This window comes from Danio rerio, chromosome 19 (assembly GCF_049306965.1).
Source record: "Danio rerio strain Tuebingen ecotype United States chromosome 19, GRCz12tu, whole genome shotgun sequence".
Taxonomy (NCBI): domain Eukaryota; kingdom Metazoa; phylum Chordata; class Actinopteri; order Cypriniformes; family Danionidae; genus Danio; species Danio rerio.
The window spans coordinates 9,966,745-9,987,655 of record NC_133194.1 but is presented as its reverse complement, the minus strand read 5'-3'; the positions used below and the strand labels follow the sequence as shown (position 1 = coordinate 9,987,655).

General features: G+C 35.5%; 1 protein-coding gene and 2 long non-coding RNA genes across 3 annotated transcripts in view; all 3 read left to right on the top strand.

Moving 5' to 3' along the window:
* Nucleotides 1-875: 875 nt before the first annotated feature.
* rprd2a (regulation of nuclear pre-mRNA domain containing 2a) overlaps nt 876-20,911 on the top strand; it is a 32,722-nt gene continuing 12,686 nt past the window's right edge. Inside the window, 1 exon segment of the mRNA NM_199922.1 lies at nt 876-1,086. Within this exon segment, the coding sequence (NP_956216.1) occupies nt 894-1,086 (193 nt within the window). The 5' untranslated portion in view covers nt 876-893.
* On the top strand, nt 3,533-6,365 carry LOC141379010 (uncharacterized). The gene is made up of 2 exons (XR_012394902.1): nt 3,533-5,367; nt 5,625-6,365. It is a non-coding gene; the product is annotated as an uncharacterized lncRNA (long non-coding RNA).
* Nucleotides 13,923-19,581, top strand: LOC141379009 (uncharacterized). The gene is made up of 2 exons (XR_012394901.1): nt 13,923-16,160; nt 16,271-19,581. It is a non-coding gene; the product is annotated as an uncharacterized lncRNA (long non-coding RNA).

Here is a 20,911-nt window from a genome sequence, read left to right as displayed (position 1 = left end):
TACATGATGTTGATGCAAAATTCTGACCCTGCCATCTGAGTGTTGCAGCAGAAATTGAGACTCATCAGACCAGGCAACATTTTTCCAATCTTCTATTGTCCAATTTTGGTGAGCCTGTGTGAATTGTAGCCTCAGTTTCCTGTTCTTACAGGAGTGGCACCCGGTGTGGTCTTCTGCTGCTGTAGCCCATCCGCCTCAAGGTTGGATGTGTTGTGCGTTCAGAGATGCTCTTCTGCATATCTCGGTTGTAACGAGTGGTTATTTGAGTTACTGTTGCATTTCTCTCAGCTGGAACCAGTCTGACCATTCTCCTCTGACCTCAACAAGGCATTTGCTCCCACAGAACTGAGATGTTTTCTCTTTTTCAGACCATTCTCTGTAAACCCTAGAGATAGTCAAGCGTAAAAATCCCAGTAGATCAGCAGTTTCTGAAATACTCAGACCAGTCCAATTGGCACCAACAACCATGACACGTTCAAAATCACTTAAATCCCCTTTCTTCACCATTACTGATGATCGGTTTAAACTGCAGCAGATGGTCTTGACCATGTTGTCCACATGCCTAAAATGCATTGGGTTGCTGCCATGTGATTGGCTGATTAGAAATGTGCGTTAGTAAAACCTGATAAAGTGGCCAGTGAGTGTTTATTTTTTTCATATTTACTCAAATTAGACAAAAATTATGTTTAATATTAAGTTTTAACATTTTTATTGTTTTTGTGATTTCAGACCACAGACAGTAAACAAGCATATATGTAGGGAAAATACACTGGTATTCATGTGCGTAGTGTTGTTAATGTAAAACGGTCTAATGGAGCCTGGAAATTCAGTCATGTTGCAGTTTCCTCACATGAACCTGTAAGCGGCAGCACCGCGTCCACAAGACCTGGAAAATGGCGGCTGGCAGTGCAGGCGTTAGCGGCCACAACAGTGGCTCATCGCCGCGTTTGGAGTCCACTTTGGACCGTCGTTTTCAAACTGTATCCAACACCATGGAATCCATTCAGGGACTATCAACCTGGTGCATCGAGAACAAGAAATTTCACAGCGTGATCGTGAAATACTGGATCAAGTGGCTGCGCAAATGTGAGTATTTAGCATGTTAGCCGGCTAATTTGAGCGCAGCATGGATAAAAAAGTCTTGTTTACCTGTTCAAATCTGCGTCAACTGGGCTTCAGAATAGGACTTGTGTGGTATTTGTGCAAAAAAGTACCCCATGAGTTACTGTGAAAGTCTAGTTTGTGTTCTTTAGTGCTCTAGGCAACTGTTGTTGATTGTTAGCAAACTGCTAATCTGTCCCCATCAGGTCAGGACATATAGGTCGTGTTTAAAAACCTGGAAAACTTGCTTTTTAGTTACATTAGCGTTCAGGGGTAGTAGGTCTTTTAGAAATTGTCAATATGACTTGGCTTTGGCATTTTGGGGAAGAGTATCAGGAGTTCAGTTTTTTTTAGGAGGGGGGGGGGGGGTATTTCTTGGCAAACTGGTGTTCAGGGTAAGCAGGAGGTTTTGGTAAAGTAACTTTTGGGTTTTCTAAGTTTTGATGTATTTTAGAATTTGTAGGCATATTTTGGGTGTTTGATTGGGGTCAGCAGTTTTTTAGGGGGAAATTGGATTTTGTGTCAAATGTGCGGAGTTAGGACAGGTGTATTTTTAGGGAGCTTGGTTGCTATTTGACTGCAACCTTTTTGAGTTGTAAAGTGTTTTGGACAAATTGGCATAAACCACTTTATTATTATTATTATTATTATTATTATTATTATTATTATTTATTTTTTTTTACTAAATGTGAGAATTTCTGGTTCAGCTCGGTTGTATTTTAGGAGTCCTGAGCACATGTGATTTAAGTGCATAATTTTTGGGGTGCATTTTTGAGCAAATTGGGATGTTTAGGATTAATCACATTTTTGACCTAAACATTGGAATGTCTTAGTAAGGACAATGTATCTGGTGTCAATAATGGGGAGTTCTGGATCGGGTGAATGTTAGATTGGTGTAAAGTTGGTTTTATATTCACACTTTCAGACATTCTTTCTAATAATATAATTTCAGAAAAGTATTCTTTGAATGTTCTAAATATTGAAATTGTATTAGCAGCTGATGACTATTGAGGTACACCATTATTTACAGCCAATTAAATAGTGTCATACTTACCTGCGATTTCAGACCGAATATTTAAAGTTATATAATAAACAGTATAGTAAGCGTATCACAAGTTGTCACTGTCCTAAAATGAATAAATGTGTTAATATAGAACCAACTTTACCTCACTAGCTATGTTTCCATCCAAGTACGAGAAATAACTTTATGCGCAAAACTGGATTATCGCATGAAAGACGTGCGAATAAAGCACTGTTTCCATCCAATGAGTCAAAGAGAACAAAATCATCACTTCCTGATTAACTGGCACCAAAAATAAAAAGTAAAAATGTCATTTATTGAGGAAGGAGAAGCTGCATGAATCTTTTTCTTATTTAATAAATTATTTGCGCCTCAGAAGACAAATGCTGTGACATGCAGTGAACGTTTGGTGGAGTTTAAAGGCGCGAGACGCGAAGCACAGACGCTCTTGACAGTTCTAGAGGTTATCAATAAAATAATAACACTAATGGTTAAGGCATTTAGAGGCTGATCACACAGAACGCGTTTTTACGTTCAAAATGTAAGGTGCACCATGCTGCCTTTTTTGTTGACGAGAAAAAAAGAAGTCCGGTGTGCTTTTTATGTTGCTAGGCAACGACTGAGTCAGTTGGGTATTGTGTTTAAGTGTTGCTGTTGATATTGGTATAATTTTAATAATTCATAATATTGTGAAATTCAAGTTTTGTGAGTCGTACAGCACTGGATAACTCAAAACAGCAACCACAAGTCTCTCCTTTATCTTCAAAAGTCTCTGTATTTGCCTTGACAACCCAAACACTGCTGTCACCTCAACAGAAACCCCCGCCTCTGCTTTGATTTGATTGGAGAATGAAACAGATGCGACTAATGTAACACGCTTTTTCCACTTAAAGTTGAGCGCACACGCACATCGTGCAATGGCAAAAATGCGAGTCGCAGCAGGTGGTTAAAACGCAAGGCGTGCAAAATGCTCGTGGTCGTTTTTTTATTGCGCATACTGGAATCAATTTGGTAAAAGTGTTTCCATTGTAGTATATGCGCATCTTTTTCTATTGGATACAAAGTTTATCCTACTAAGTTATGCGCATACATTTTTTCTGCCTTTTTTCGTAGTTGTGCATTTATACTTCTGCGCGGTGTTTCTTTAGTGTTATTATATAATCACTGAGCTCCAGAACTGTCAAGAGCGGCACTGTGTGTGTGGGTTCACTCACTGCATATCAGAATTGCTTTCTAAGATGTAAGCCATTTATTAAATGAAGAAAAGATTCACGCAGCTTCTCCTACCACAGCAAATTCCGTCTTTACTGTTGATATTTGTCACCAGAAAATTCAGGAAGTGACGATTCTCTTTGATTTGACTCGTTGGATGTAAACGCTGCTTTATTCACACGTTTTATGCGCTAATCCTTTTTTTTTTTTTTTAACAAAGTTAATTCTGATTTTTTGGATGGAAACATCAGCAAAGTCAGCAAAGTTTTTGGTGTTAATAGCACTTTTTGGCAAATAAGAACATTTCTGGACTTAACATGGGCAGTTCTTAGTTAGTTGTGTTTTTGCGTTGGACACGATTCCAGTTGGCAATGTTTGTTGAGGGGGAGCAGCATTTTGTGGGGAAATACAAGGACTCTGAGTCCTGCGTCAGGTGTATTTTAGGTTAGGTGTCTTGGGCACATTTCAAGTCAGCATTGTTTTTACAGATTACAAGATGTTTGGTGTTGGTTGGTTGCATTTTTTTGCAGAATGGTGTGTTCTATGTCACCCATGTTTTGGGTGTAAGATTTGTTTCCAATTAGATGTGTTTTTAGGAAATGGAATGATTCTTGGGGTTTACAGTCTTATGGTTAATTGGGTATTTTGGGGTCAGCAGCATTTTTAGGCAGGATTGAGGTGTTATAGAGGTGTTTGGGGTAAGAAGAAGTGTTTGGTGTTGGCAACAATTTGAAACCGAATGTGGTTTTCCACTCAGCTACTCCTAGAATGTGATAGACCCTTTCAAAACACAGATATAGAGGGGTGTTTGGGGTTTGGTTGAATTTAGTTTTTTATTTATTTAACCAATGTGTTCACTGCTCATTGAAACATAAAATAATTAATTAAAAAAAAAAATTTCTTCAAGTGTTTTTAAGGCTGGGCTGTTTATCTGATAATTGGAAATTAGTCATTGCTGAGTTTTTTGTTGTTGTTGTTGATTTTAGCTTTATAACGATGCTGTCTGAAATGCTTTTCGTTTTATCCTGAGCATTTTTAGGATGACCTGTTGCTTGATATTTTGTATTGGTAGAGGCTTTCAGATGAGAACATTTTCTCAATAAAATCAATGATGGTAATGAGTTTTTGTTCATTAAATCCTTTTGAATGCAATAATGTAGGACAGTTGTGTGCATGGGGCAGAGTTTTTTGTTATTTTAGTGTTGTTTTAATTGTCATATGAGGATCATTTTCATTTCAGTGACTTCACATTTAAAAATATCACATTTGGGTCAATGAGTGTTTTGATTGTCTGATTTGGAGATGCATAAGAATGCCATACTTGAGAGAAGCACTAATTAAAAGTCTTTGTTTTGGCCAGTGAATTATACATTTGATGTTTGATAATCAATAAATAATTAGAACATGATTCATGCCACCTCAGAGTCTCTTCTGCTGATGAAAATACCTGGATGCGACTTATGTGTTCTGTGCCACCTCTTTAGTGAAAACTAACTTTATTTGATTAGTAGTCTACTAGTGTTTTAAATGTATTTGCTTTAAAATGTTAATTTATTCAAAATCTTACTAATATACACTTTTCAGTTGGACACAAGTTGAACTACTTTAAATAAATGTATAAATAAATCCATTACAAACTAAGTAACAAAACAAATCCCTCTCCAAGTAATATAGGCAGGCTTAACTTCCTAAATATTTTACATTGAGTAGAAATAAAAGTAAGCATAGACCTGCATTATATAGTGTTTTTTTTGCTGTTACCCTGGCTGGTTGAGAAATGTGAAAGTAAAACAGCCAATAGGTGGCAGCAAGTCCTTTTTTTAAATGAGGATTTTAATAAATCATTTTTAAACAATTCTTTCAAATTGGTTGATTCATTTCAAACAGAGCATGGATCACTGGATCATTGACTTATAGGTATCTTATTGGTATCTTAATTCAGAATGCTCTCTTAGAGCAACACTGCTGTGTTTAGTTACTGAATGAAGATTCTAAGACAGAACAATGCAAACATACAATACTGCATCTAAAATGTAAACTTAATATTAACTTCTATTTGTTTAACTGTTGGTTGAAATTAATACTATGCTTGAGGTGACATTTGTGTCTTTTGTTGTACAGATAAACTTTTCGAAATAGACAAAAATACGTTGTATAGGTCAAAATGACCAAATTCTGGTCTTCGGTTTTTGGTTTTCTTGAAGATAATTTGTAAATTTATTTCTGTAAAATGTATCAGAATTACCAATACCAATAGTGAGAAATAACAATATTATTGATGTATGGTGAGGTTAGTTAAAAATTAAACTTTTTTTTTATTAGTTATAACTATATTTAATAAAGCTATTATGACTTTTAATGCATGTTTATTGGGCATTAGATAAGATTTAGGGATGCTCAAAATAATCGATTAACCGAAAGGGTGCGTTTGTAACCGATTAATGATATCAGTTAAACAATAAAAAATATTATTTTACATATTTTTAGAGTTTGGCTGTATAAGGGGCCGATCAAATGTGCTGTTTTTGCGTTGAGAGGGGAATCTTTTGAAGGGTTTACTAACGGCTTCAAGTGATTTACCTACGGCTCATCCCAGAGCAGCAGCGTTTGTGTTGTCAAGACAACTACAGAGAACTTTTAAAGATGGAGGAGAGACTAGTGCTCGCTGTTTCAAGTTGTCCAGAGCTGTATTCACAAATCTTGAATATCAGAATATTATTAAATATTACATCGGTAACAACATAGACAGCAACACTCGCGCACAATCAATACCCAGTTAATTTAGTAATTTCCTAGTGACAAAAAAAGAGCACCGCACTTCTTTTTTCCTTTTTAACAAAAAAGGCAGTGTGGTGCGCATTTTATTTCAGCGTGTGCAAGACATAAGCTTTAAAATAATGATGTCTGTTAAAAATGTAAAAAGGTTTTATGATATAATAATAACATCAGCGGAGCATTAAATAAATGCATATTTTCCATGGATCGAGCGATTTGAGGTAGCCTTCTATTTTCATTTGACGGAAGACAAAAACATATGATTGGAAAAAAAAACAGCCTATGCCGGTTCTTAAAAATGATCAGTCAGTGTTTTCGTTTTGTAATCTAAATTAATGATTTAAGTGAATTTTTTTTTAAGGGCAGGCCTATTTATTTTATTCGTTTTATTTATTATATGCTGTAGTAAACACTGCAAGTGCGTGAACATGTTTTGTTGTGTTCTGTTGTTATTATGTTCGCATGTTAAAATAAATCAGTATTTTAAAATGCCATATAATGTGTCAGACACAAAATAGACACGTCAATTTTAATAAAAAAATGTATTAAATAATAATTTAATATTAATCTGACCAGTTAATTGTTAATATTCTATTAATAAGCGGCAGTTGCCAGTTAGCAAAATTAACTGAAATGAGCATCCCTAATAAGAAATAATAGATTCTTTTGTATTTGTCGTTGCATTGACTTTACTTGAATTAACTGATGTTAACGAATAGAACTTAATGCACAAAAGGCCTATAGATGGTAGATTTTAATGCCGTAGGTCAGATTAACATGATTGATAATAACTTGCCTTAAAGGGGACCTTAAAGTCACTTTAAGGGGTTTAAAGGGCCATGAAACCCCCTCGTTTCAGCAGGGTGTTTTCACACCTCTACTTTGGAAAAAGTCAGAAAAGTGGGCGTGTCCAGCTCTGTTTAGGGGGAGTGTCGGAGGAAGAAAAGTGGGATGGTGTGGGAGTGTCTATTTGGGCACGCGTGAGTTTTAGAGTCAAAATACACACACACACACACACACACACACACATACAGGAGAAAATGATGGTGTTTAACCTACATGGACATCTGTAGTCGAATTATTTGCCAAATTATTAAATGTTGGACTTTAACTGCAGTTTGGCTCTTTCATTCAGGGAATTCATTCATGCCCCTCGCGACACACGAGATATTTGATTCGAGGAGCTGCTCTAAGCGTGTATTTTTCATGTAATGTTTTATACCGCACGGCGAATGAGAGAAAAAAAAACTCCGCATTTCCCAGAAACTTAGATGCACACGACAGGTAGCGTCAGAAAGCCGCGCGTGTTATTCCGGTCACTAAATGCGGTAAAAACCCTAAACGAGGTTAAAGATTGGTTGTGGTGCTAACATGTTTACACTCTGTGCAATAGTTTGTTAGATACGAACAAACTGAATAAACAAAGAGCACTGGTCGCTCACTTACCAAATCTGTAGAGACAGGACAATCACCAGCAACTAGAGCTGCGTCTTTATGAAGAGAATACTACAAACGAATCCAGATCTCAGCGTTTGCAGATGAGAACAGCTCTCAGGTAAACAATGTTCCTCCTTAGACACGTAAGTTATTGTTGTCGCGCGTCGCGTTCACTGTTAATCCACACGTGAGTCTGAGCTCTCACAGGGAGAAAATGAAAACGAAACTTAACGGCAGCAAACTATAAAAGCAACACTTCACGCTTGTTTTGCCAACACAACGTGGCGTCTCTGTCCTGAAAACACGGTGATAGTAATGAATATTAATGAAGTTGCACAATAGAGTGCGCTGATTGGTTTGAACCAAGCCTTACTCATGCATTAATGCATCACACTGTAAGACGTAATAAGACTCACTCTGGCACAGACGTCCAGTCTGCACGCTGGAATACAACGCTATTATGTCATGACCGTGACGCAGCTTCAAAAATTCGTTTCAAACCGGAAGTATGAATTTGCTTGAAATAACGCAAAAACAACCAATTTACACTTTTTAGTGAAATATAGGTGTCTTAATAGTGTTTTTAGCAGTGTGGGACACATATACGACTGTCAACAGCTCAAAAAATGTGTTTTGGTGTTTCGTGACCCTTTAAGCACATTTGTGTGGCAACAGTCTGTGAATATAACCAGCTTCTAATGGTAATAATGAATTGTTAATTTTTTTATAAACACACTTAATAAAGGCAGTCTGCAGAAAAAACTGATTGACATCCTCCTGTTATACGTGTCATTAGAGCTTCAAAATTAAACTCGATTCGACCCCCTAGACGATCTTAATCCAGCATTTCTACGATTCTGTCAATTATATTTTCAAGTTGAGGAGAGAAGCAATGGTGGCAGCACGAGTCTTCACATTGTTTTACATACATTGTTCAGCAACGTGGGCACCTCCAAATGGTGTTGAAAGAGTCACATACTGTATTTATAAGATATAATTTACCCCAAAAATGTCATTTCTGTCTTCATGTAATGTATTTGTGACCGCAAAATCACACGTGACGTGAGCTGACCGTCAGCTGTTACCACAGAGAGGGCGTGCGCATGCGCTTGAAAGAAGTTTGCTTTAGTGACCAGAACGTGCATAAGCTTTGAATAACAGATAATAAGGTTGTAAATAACATTCAGTTTGTGGTATACAGAGTGATCGTTTGGGAGCCGCGTGGGTAGTGAATCGCTCTTAGCAGTGAAAATGAAACCGAAAGCGCACACAGCCAGACGTGACTGACTGATTCCAGCTCAAAAAGTATCCAAAACCCCTCCAAAATGCAAAAATACCCGACCAGTTTTTTGTATTCACGAAAATCACGTCAGTGACAGATTTTAAGCAGAAAATGACAGATTGTAAGCTTATGTCTCAAACACAATAATTCAACATTAAAATGATCATCAGCATTAATGACCAGGACAAATGTAAAGCCTGTTCAAGTCCACCATTCCAAGTCTTTACATAATTTAGCATTTTAACCAACAGTACAGCTACACGAAGCCTATTGCTGTTTTACCACATTTGAGAATAACAATAATAATAGCCCACTCATATTAACCTTTTTTTACGTCTACAGAATCGTGAGAAAATCATGATCTTTATTTTAGGCAAAATAATCACGATTCTCATTTTAGCCAGAATCGTGCAGCTCTACGTGTCATCAGAGAGGGAAAGCCCCGCCCATTAGTGGTGATTTCTCTCTCATTAGCATAAAAGGTTAGCCTTATTTTGGAATCTGCCTTTATGCTGACATGACAAAAAGATCACAATCTCATTTGAATTGAAGCGACGGTCACCAACATGGCACAATTTGGATCAAAGGTGCAGTTTCAAAGAGTTATAAAACCTTATTTGTTTTTTAAGAGCTGAAACTTCACATATTCTGCATATTATAATAATTTGAATAGTACACATTATTTATTCACAGTGTTTTAAAGTGCTCATGATTTTAACATTAAGCGTATTATCGTGATTTATTAAGTATCGATATATGTCTAGTTGCAGATATTTGAGAGTTGTCACTTCTACAGTTTAAGCATTATATTTAATTACTGGTTATTTTTAAGATATTTGTAATAAAGGGCTTTATATAAATAGAAAAACATAGTTGATTTATGTAGAATATTAAATATATCGGATTGTTTATTTAAAGGAATGAAGGACGGATCAGTTGCCGTGCAGTGTTTTTTTGTGACTGGAGTGTTTCCATCATGATAAATTGCCCACACATTTAGATTACACATTTGTCATCCGTCTGTTTAGAGATCTGCAGAGCACAAACATTACTTTAATAGAAGTTTCGATCTCTTGGGATTGCTTGATGCATTATCGATCCAGTTAAAAGTGTCTTGTTTTCTGAATATAATTTGTTTCTGCATTTTATAAAGAGAATGTGCTTTTTTAGCGCTGCTGCAACTAATCAATGATGAAAATAGTTATTACAATGCAGTTATTATTGTGCTTTGGATGGAGCTGGTGCTGCTTTGAATTGTATAGCCGAAAAACTTAAACACATTTGGTTAAAGAGTGAGTTTTTGATTAATAAAGGGAAATTAATTGTACAAAGCATTAATACTGCACTCAATATATATATATATATATATATATATATATATATATATATATATATTTATATAAATATATAAATATAATATATTATTTATATATATTTATATATATATATATATATTTATATAAATATATAAATATAATATATTATTTATATATATTTATATATTTATATATATATATATATATATATATATATATATATATATATATATATTTATATTTATATAAATATATAAATATAATATATTATATTTATATATATATATATATATATATATATATATATATATATATATATATATATATATATATATATATATATTTTTTTTTTTTTTTTGCTTGTTCAAACTACTTATTTAAAATAAGCTGAATCAGCACAATTCTTGAGGTTTCATTGGGACAACTTAACTTTTTTTTGTGTTCAAATTAAATCCACATAAATTTGTTAAAAGTGTTAAGTTAACTTATGGCTTGCATACAGAATCTGTGGACGTTTTTGGCTATTTCTGCGGTATTTTTACTTTTTATAATCGTTTTGAATAATTGTGATTACAATTATGACCAAAATATTCATGTTTAGGATTTTTCCTAAAATTGAGCAGCCCTAATAGAAAGCGTAAATTTGCGCTACTTTTTGCTGTGGTAGTGATCTTGATTTACTTGATTGTATTTTGTTCTAAAACGTTTAAAAAGAGGCAGAGACAATTTTTCATTTCGCAGAGATCTTACATGTGCAGCACTAACAAATCAGGTGTTGGTGCTACTACTGTAGGATTTGGGTGCGCCAATGCCAGTGGGTAGAATCTAGGGCTGCAACAACGAATCGTTTAAATCGATAAAAATCGATTACTCAAAGCGTTGGCAACAAATTTTATAATCAATTTGTTGTGTCGCGTGACACAGAGATGTTTGATAATTAAAAAAACACTTAAGTTCAGCGCAGAGTGGTATGAACATGTTCTCTCTCGCGCACTGATACAGAATTCGGCGCCTCATAGACAGGGATGAGGAGGAAGGGAGTTCAACAGCAGGGTCCTACTTTTGTTCCGTCCCTTGACTCCGTCTCCGTGTGGATGGGGGAAAACGGAGCCATCTGAAAACGGAAGCGGGGCTGCTGAGATTCGCTACCTGATTGGGGCTTTTGTGTCATTGCGTATCCTTCCCTTATTCATCAAGCTATCACATGACTTTAACACATGGCTATAACGCTACCGGAAGACAGCCGACCACCCTTCACTGTAAAACACAACATGGACAAAGAAATGGGAGCATTGTTTGCACTATTGTCTGTTTTAGGCGCCATTGTGCAGTTATTCATTTTTTATGTTTAGTAACATCTTGACCTCATCGTCTGTCCACAAAAATACCTCTCTTGCTTTCTTTGCCATCGCGTTCATTGTTCAACCAGCGTTTGTTGACTAACAATAACAAAATGACGAGCCAGACACATGCTTGCTGTTTATACTAGAACACGCATGCCCAGAGTGCGCAAATGGTCACGTGATATACGTTTTTGGTGGTGTAGTGTGTAGGGCTGCTCTATTATGGGAAAAATCATAATCACGGTTATTTTGGTCATAATTGTAATCACGATTATTCAAAACGATTATCAGTTGAAGTCAAAATTATTCGTCCTCCTGTAAATTTATTTTTATACATAAATATTTCCCAAATGATGTTTAACAGAGGTTTTTATTTTAATTTTATTTTTTTACACTATTTCCAATAATTTTTTTTTCTTCTGGAGAAAGACTTATTTGTTTTATTTCAGCTAGAATAAAAGCAGGTTTGAATATTTTGAATCCTATTTTAATAGCTCAATATTATTAGTCCCTTTAAGCAATATATATGTTTGAATGTCTGCAGAAGAAACTACTGTTATACAATGACTTGTCTATTTACCCTAATTAAGCCTTTGAATGCCACTTTAAGCTGAATACTAGTATCTTGAAAAACATCTAGTAAAATATAATGTACTGTCATCATAGCAAAGATAAAAGAAATCAGTTATTAGAAATGAGTTATGAAATATGTTATGTTTAAACAGTGCTTTAAGAACCTTTACTGTATTTTTGATTTTATTATTGATTAATAATAAAAACAGTCGGCAGCTGCAGGAATACCGCACGCTGTCCCTTTAAGAATAGTGCGGCTATGATATGGGTTCTCTTTTACGTTTTGATTCTCAACTTGTTAGTTTATTACACAAATGAGGGTTAATATGAATAATCACTAAACACTGCGCTCTGACACAAATGTGCATGTATTTGACCATTAAAGCCTAGTTCACACTAGAGGATTTTAAGCCTGATTTGAGCCCGATTTGGAAGTTAACGAGCTCGCCGACAGATCGGGCTGTGATCGGGAAGAAATCTGCGGGTGCTCGGTGCTCGCCGCTCTTTATGTGTGAACTACTGAACAACGCATCAACGGGGCTCGCTGACACGTCGCCGACACCTCGCAGACGGAAATCTAACATTTAGCATGCTAAATATTCCAGAACAGTCGGCCGACTCAACCCCACGTGTGGTCCAAGCGGCAACCTCCCGCTCTCCCTGAGGAAGCCAATACGGAAGTAACTAAAAGTGCAATTCATCCGAAATTCCGCTAGTCGTGGCCGCTCCTGGCTCCAAAACAGAGCAAATTTCAATTGAGCCCACTGTTAGAATGGCCAACTTTACAGCAGAAGAAAAGGTGTTTACAGCCTGGTACAAAAAAAGATTTTGGTTAATACAGCTAATATTGCCCTTCATGACAACTGTGAGGGGGGTGAATTTTTTTATAACTCATCCATTTCCTTTATATTAAGTTATATTAAGTTTGCATAATTAAGGGCGTGGCCACTTGAGTGACAGTTAGGTCTCGTTGGTCGCAGTCACGTCACCTCAGCTGAATCCTGCAGATTAGCCACCGAACTCGGCATATTTATCGTATTTCTGTGCTGTTTTATGTGGCTTTACACAGTCAACTGCATTTTGGACTTGTTACCTACAATTATTAGATGGCATGGCATGCTGAGTGAACTTAATTGTGCTCACAAACCATTCACGTGGCCTCCGTTTCCCATGTGAGTAAATTTATATACTTATATACCATCTCTATAAATGTATTTGATTTATTTAAGATAATTTATCGTTTATATTTATATTTAGAGCTGTAATGCACTCCAGAATCTGTCAGATTGATTAGCTGTAGAACAGTCATCTGAAGCGTTGTCATACAGTGTTATGCTGGATTTCATCAATAGTCTTACATTAACTAACACAGAATATATCTGAAGTGTTTGGAAGTAATTCGCGTTTTCCTCCTGTTAAAAAACGTCATAAGAACAATGTTTAGTGGCTCAATGTATTACAGCAGTGTTTTTAAAAGTCTAAACACTTTATTGATATAGTGTACAACAAAGCACAAGTGGTCAGAATACAAACGAGTCACAGGTGATAAAGTATTAAGCATTTCTCCCAAAGTTAAGTGTGTCTGAACCAGGTCCAAGCTAAATGCAGCATGCGTCTGTAGCTCCGCTCACTCTCCGCCTCTTTGCCCTTATTTGGTATCCCGCCGTGGGTGTGATAACGCGTGACCAAAATGGCAACGGTTGGCCGCGCCTACTTGTGGCTTCTTTTGCGCTCTTCAGAAACCTATGGGTGACGTCACGGATACTACGTCCATATATTTTACAGTCTATGGTGTGGTCAGATGTAGTGACGAGCTGCGGCCAATGAGAGAGCATATCAGCATGAGCTGAATGCCTGTGTGTTCAGGAGCTCAGCAGAAACATCTGTGATTGGTCAGAATGGGCATCGATGCACTAGCTTCATTCTGCGTTAACACAGATAATAGAGTATGATATATTAACAGTGGAACTAGAATTCTGTAACTATTAGAATTACCATACTGCTCATTCTGACCGTTCTCATATAAAACGTCATATTGTCACAACATATTTACATTCAAAGCTTCTATTGAGATATTAAAATTAAGCTTTGAATGTCTGGCATCATATTTAATGACACCATTACCCTAAAAATATAATCTTTTTTGGTAATACAGCCTATAAATATGTAGTTAAGATACTAGAACATTCATTTTCACTTTCAAACAGGAGCTATTTCACGGCACAGAATATGCTGTTTTTAAAGATATCTAAAGTATATTGATGTTTTTGCCATCAGAAAGTTTTGTTTATGTTAGCAGGAAGTTGCCAGGTAAAAAAATGCACACATATTTAAAGTCACAGCGAAATGTATCAGACATGCATGCAGTCATTTTGATCAATATGGTAATTTAAGGCAGAAATGCTCAGTTCTTTACTGTTTTGTAATAAAAAAATAACAATGTCAGAAAGAAATACACTGATAGTTAGAAAACGGCAGGGTGTTATTTGTTAGTTTTATTTCAAAGAGTTATACTTACAAAAATTAAAAACTCTCTGTGTATCTATCCACTGGAACCTTGAAGATGAGTCATTAATCCGCTGATAAATCAGCTGATTTGACGATGTTTTTAAATGCTTCCTTGAAAGCTTGAAACGCTGTCAGTGATGTAATAAGCACACAAGCAGCCAATAGTGTTCAGCTTTTTCTGACGACTTCTCCCTCAAAATTTCATTGGCTGTGGTTTGGTAGCTTGAATGAGCTGTTGGGGAATGAGTTGTTGTCAGATCATGTAGTGTGTGACCCCCCTCTTGTGGATCATTCACAGAGTGTTGCATAGTGTGAACACCACAGAGATTAAAAGACACAAAGTCAAGTCATGTAGTGTGAAGGGCACAGCGATCTGCTGATGTTTAAAATCCTGTAGTGTGAACTAGGCTTAAAGCGCTCACATTAAGATCGCGTTAGATGTGTGTGTGCTCTGCTGTCCGAGGCAAAGCGCGGCGCGCGCGCAAACACACACACGCTACCTGTCCGAGGCTAAGCACGGCGTGCACACACACAACAGCACGTGCTCTTTTGCGCTTTTAAAAATATGAATGATGCGCATCCCGTGCTGCAAAAGTTACATTACAGCACATGCTTTTAGTCATTTTCACGTGGAACTAAGCTTTGCAGAGGCAAAGAGTTTTCACACCTGTACAACTGGAAAGGGAGCGGTACGTGATGGAATAATCGTGTATCTCGATTAATGGTTTTTCATAATCGTTAAAAGCCAAAATCAAAATCGGATTTCCGATTAATTGCACAGCCCTAGTAGTGTGGATGGAGATATGTTCAGAAACGATAGGTCAAACGCTAATGTGGACGTGGATCGTTTTTGATCTAAAATGCCATTTTAAAACTAAAACGCACTAGTGTAAACGGGGCCTGAGAAAATCAAACTGAGCTTTGGCGCAGTGTCTGGTGCTGAGCCAAAGCCCTCAGTAAGGGACTGTTGGAAAAGTGCTTCTTTTAAAAAATTTTTTTTTTCGAAAACAAAACCAACTAAACTTCGCTGAGAAAGATGTGTCATATTATCACAATTGTGCAGCGTTTTAACAGCCTAATGCTTAATTTATGTTTTAGACATGTTATTACAAACATGTACTTGTAAAACAATACATTAAAGTTTGTAAAACACACAAGGAAATCTAACAATCCATTCAAATAGAATTTGCCGATGTGTTTTATTAATATCAGATAAACATTACACACAGTGAAAGTAACTATAAAGTTCAATCTACTCTTCTCTAAGTTCACCAGCCACTTACTTGCATGTTTTTGTTGAGTAACTGATGAATTTACGCGCTGAATCCTGCGTGTTCTGCTTTTTATGAATGAGGCAAACGTGCGGCCGCTAGTAAACGTGGCGACAACCATCTCACGTTATAGATCACAATCACTTGCACGTTTATGTGAACGGGTAAAACTTCTGTTTGAGATTATATCTCATTAAGATTATTTTTCTTACCCAATTCACAAATAATTTAACGTGTTTTAAGCAAACGATCACTTAATTGTGAGGTGTTTTTTTCTTCAGAAAACAAGACATCATTTCTTACGCTTTTTCATGTGTCTATGTACTTTAATTTAAACATTTTTAGATATTTGGATTGAAAGCAGGACAAAACCACTTAGTTTTTATTATTATTATTATTATTATTAATATAATTTTATTATAACAGCTCAGAGATAAGCTTTATTAAATAAACGGTTGGAAATTAATGCTTTTTTTATCTGATTCATCGATTAATTAAAAAAATAATTGACAGATTAATCGATTATTAAAATTATCGTTCGTTGCAGCCCTAGTAGAATCTAAATGGGATAAAACTGCGGATACTCTCATCTTTTGCAGCATTTTTCATGACCCTATACAACAATTAGTATTTTTTTCATTTACTGTGAGTGGTAGGTTTAGGGTTGGAGTGGGGATAGACGGTAATGATAGAATCTAATAAATAATATAATAAAATAATACTTATCAACTTCAGTCCACAAATTTATCCCTTCTAGCAACAACCACTCTCAATTGTCCAGTTGCCCTGCATCTCTTTAAACCTCTCCTGGTTAAAGACTGTACATTTGAAATAAAATCTGCACACTTGTGGGCTTTAGTTTTCTCATCCACCACCAACTACAGGGGCTTTTATTGTTGTGGTTTCACAAGGATCTCTTGGGGTGTTTTGAGACATAAAGCGAGCATGCTAGGACCTGTCGCTTTCCTCTGTCACTTAATCAGCACTCAGTCAGTGTGTTTAAGAGAAAAGACTTTAGATGGCTGTAAAGGGATTCTGTTCAAGACTAGACAAGTGAAAATATATCTATACGACCAATTTAAATATTATATCAATTTAAATGTTTTATCAATGTGTTTCGAATTGAGAAATAATTCTGAAATTAGATTGCGAATCTCTCTTGAAAAAACATCAATAACTTTTAGGAAGATTACATTAACTTTAGAGACTTAAATGGCAAAAAGCAAACAGCACGTATATTGACAGTTTATCCAGCTTATTTAATGCATTAAAGACATTGAAATTGGAGCAGTTGCTAACCTCTAGAAATTGTTTATACAGGTTAATGTCTTTCAGGTGCTTCGTTATATTGGTTAGCGCATTTAGTTAGCACTGCTCTACTGAGAGAGCAGTATCTATACTAACTAAAAGCAAGATCATATCGTTTAAAATATTTGGTATCGATATGTATTAAAATAACTGCTGCACTGAGTCTGCATTCAGACCCAGGGATTGAGGGAGAAGTCCTTATTTATAGTGTTTAGATGAACACGATTATCTTTATAGTGATATAAATTGGGTGTATGTCGAATAACAAATGTAGCAGGGCATTAGATTACTGTTTATTTATTTTGCATTTTAACTTTGTAAACTATAAAATCATGCATCTCCTCACGGTTTGTGTCTCATTTGGTGAGCTAACTGACAACAGTTGTTTGCTCCCCTCCTTCTCCCGTTCTGCTGGCCACACCTACTCCTGCCTCTGCTCGCAGAGCTCCACACCCATTATGATGCTTTTTTTTTTTTTAATTCTGAGGGAGAATTGAACCGAAAGTGGGGGGGTTTCATGGCCCTTTAAATAATTAAACGATTGGGCATAATAAGAAACATTATTTTTTTATTTCACACATATTGCACAGCCCTAATTCAAGCATATCTGGGTTTGTTTAGATGTGGTGCATTATTGTTTAGAGCAGGTGTTAGAAATAAATATCTTCACAGATTTTTGTTTGCCTTTGTGAAGGAATTTCTAGCACATTTTGACTACTTGTGTACTTTATGAGCACTTGGACTTAAAGATGTTGCGCACTTTTAATCAAATTCATTTAAATAAGCAAGATCAAGTTGCATGTGGTGTGGCTTTGCTCCACTTAATTATTCAATGTGTCCATATGTCTAAAATGTTCTGAAAAAGCAATACTGTTTTGTATTGTCACATGAGATTCCCGCTTTTTAAAAAGAAAAAATATCTATAACATTAATGCAAATCAGTAACTCACCAGTAACTTTTTAATGTATGTTCTTGTAAGAAAAACATGGCAAATAATTGGAAATCCAGAGACCGCAATAATCTAACCCTTGGGAACAACTGTGGTCAGAACCAAAGTTCACAGTGACTGTGTTCTTTAGACTCCTCTCAAGCAGTAGACTTCTACATTCTGATTGCTTGCCGCCGAACCGTTTCAAAGCTCATTACGATGAAGTTGACTTGATTTGAACTATTCTCGACGGCCACACCGGTGACTCGCTGCTTATCGCCACTGGCTCTCATTGAAAATGAATGACTTCCGGCTACATTGACACTCTCGCCGCTTTCGGTGTGATTGTACGGTTATGTTTGGTCTTAAAGACAGTGAGAACTTCAAGTGTAGCAGGACTAACTGTATCATTATATTTTTTTCTAGGGCTGCACAATGTATTGTTTGAGCATGGATATTGCAATGTGTATACACAATAGTCACATCGCAAAATTAAAAGATAAAGATATTATTAAATGTTAATATTTTAAATTGTTTATTTAATGATGACCATGTTATTTTATGTTTGATTGTTATTTCTTTACCTGAATACTGTCTGAGTATTCAGAAAATCAAAGTACTGTTTATTTAATTTTATTTCTGCTCTGATGTATTTATATATGCTAGTAATTTATTATAATTTATGCAGACACACCGCATAGACAAAGATTCATTCATCCCAATCAGTCTAAATGAATGAAATCTTACCAAATGAAGCTATTCAATTCATTTGCTAAAATTATATTCTCATTGCAATAAATATCGCAGATAAACAAAATATTGCAATGTCAGATTTTTCCAATATAATGCAGCCCTTTTCCAAACCTATAGAGCGATATTAGAAAATCAAACTCCAGGTTTAAGCACAGCCTGAAAGATGTTCTACTTTCCAATTAGGGTTAAGAAGAAAAAAGTGATTCTAATTCTTTAATCAGATACTTAAAACTATAAAATGCGTATTAAATTTAAAATGAAAATTTCGACTTTGTCAATTTCTGTGCCATTCTTTTCCACCTTGTACACTAGTTGTTTGCTGATACACAAAAGAATGGGATGTATTTAGGGCTGAGCAATATGGCCTAAAATCAAAACTTTGATTAATTGAACACGTTTTGCCTTGATTTCGATTTGAATGACTTTTTTTTTAAATTCAATCTAATTATTCTTATTTATTTATGTTTTTACCCCTCATAGGTCTTTATATTATTTGCACGGTAAATATACTCGACTATTAAAGGTGAAACCTCTTTTAATGAAAGAGTCAATTTCAAACTTTTTTTTATAATTTTACAAAAGTTCGAGGAAAACTATTTAATAGTTTTTTTTGTATATTGCATTTAGTTTCAGATTGTTAGATAGGGAATATGAACTATGCTCTCACTGCTCTGTCAGCGAAACTTTTTTCACAAGGTAGTTTTTAAAGGGGAAAGTATTATTAGAATTAAAAACCTTAAAAAAAAAAAAAACGATATATGGAAGTTTCGTCCGTTGTAGGTCTTAAGTTTCGTTTTTGGTTTATTCTAAATTAATCGCCCAACCGTAGATGTATTCATTTCATTTACATAAAGTCAACTGAAGTGAGTCATTACTAGGGCCAGACAGAATCTGCGGACATTTTTTGCCGTTTCTGCGCAGAATTTTGTTAAAAATCTGCAGATTTATGTGGAATTATTTTGGGAGTATCGTAACTAAAACCTTAAAATATTAAATAAAAGAAATACCTTTTTAACTTGTATTTAATGTTTACAATGCAAATCCAGTTACATCCACTTTATTTAGTAAACAAAGCAAGTCTCTCATATAATATAATCTACTAAAAGACTGAAAAGATTACAAACTATATTGTAAATAAATCATATGAATATTTTCATATTAGTCAGTAATATTACTGAGATAAATTTAAAAACTGAATAAATGTTACACAAGTAAACAAACAGAATCAATGATGGGCTAAAAATCTGCAGAAATTGCGGAATTCTGCACACGCATATTCGGTGTAGTCCTAGTCATTACTAATGAGTCTTATCTTGTAAAGTGTGTTGTGTTGCCTAAAGGCCTTGTTCTCAGCCTTAACGCCACGTTCAGTAAACCTATTGACTTGAGTCATCGACTAGAATACACACAACGTGTCACTCGTATAGTTTTGAATGGGGAAAAGTGTAACAAAAAAGCGAATGAATCCCCACTGACTAGTACAGGAGCCAATGAGTGATCGTTCTAGACTGACGATTCTTCAAGGGATGGGCTTGAATCAGAGGGGAGTTTCTGAAGATTAAATGTGATTTGAACATTTGGAAATGAAACAAACAAAAAAAACTGTTGTTGTTTAATTTTATTGGTGACTTAAAGGGACTTCTTGAGTGCCATGAAACCAGAAGCTCAAAAAGTGCTTACTTGTTTTCAGGTTTTGGAATCAGTTTGTGGTATTTTGTTGGTCAGGATGTTATTTACTTTAGTCAGTGTTCTGCATGACTTGTGTAACAGTTGACCACAAGAAACGTGAGATGTTCAGAAACTGCTGTATTGCAGTCACATAAAACACCACTATTTCTAATCTGAGGAACACGTGTATTTCTCTCCTACAAAGCATGTTTTCAGTTTTTTTCTTGTGTAATCTTCATATTGTGAAAATTCGTGCAGTTCTTGATCGTTTGAGATGAGCTGAATGTTGTAATTTTGATATTTGTGAAGTCAGTGAAGGATGGATGGAGCAAAAATGCTGTTTTAAATGCTCAAAGAACTGTCGAGAGAAAAAATGGTTTTGAAGTATTCGTGCAGTTAAAGTGTGTGAAGTTG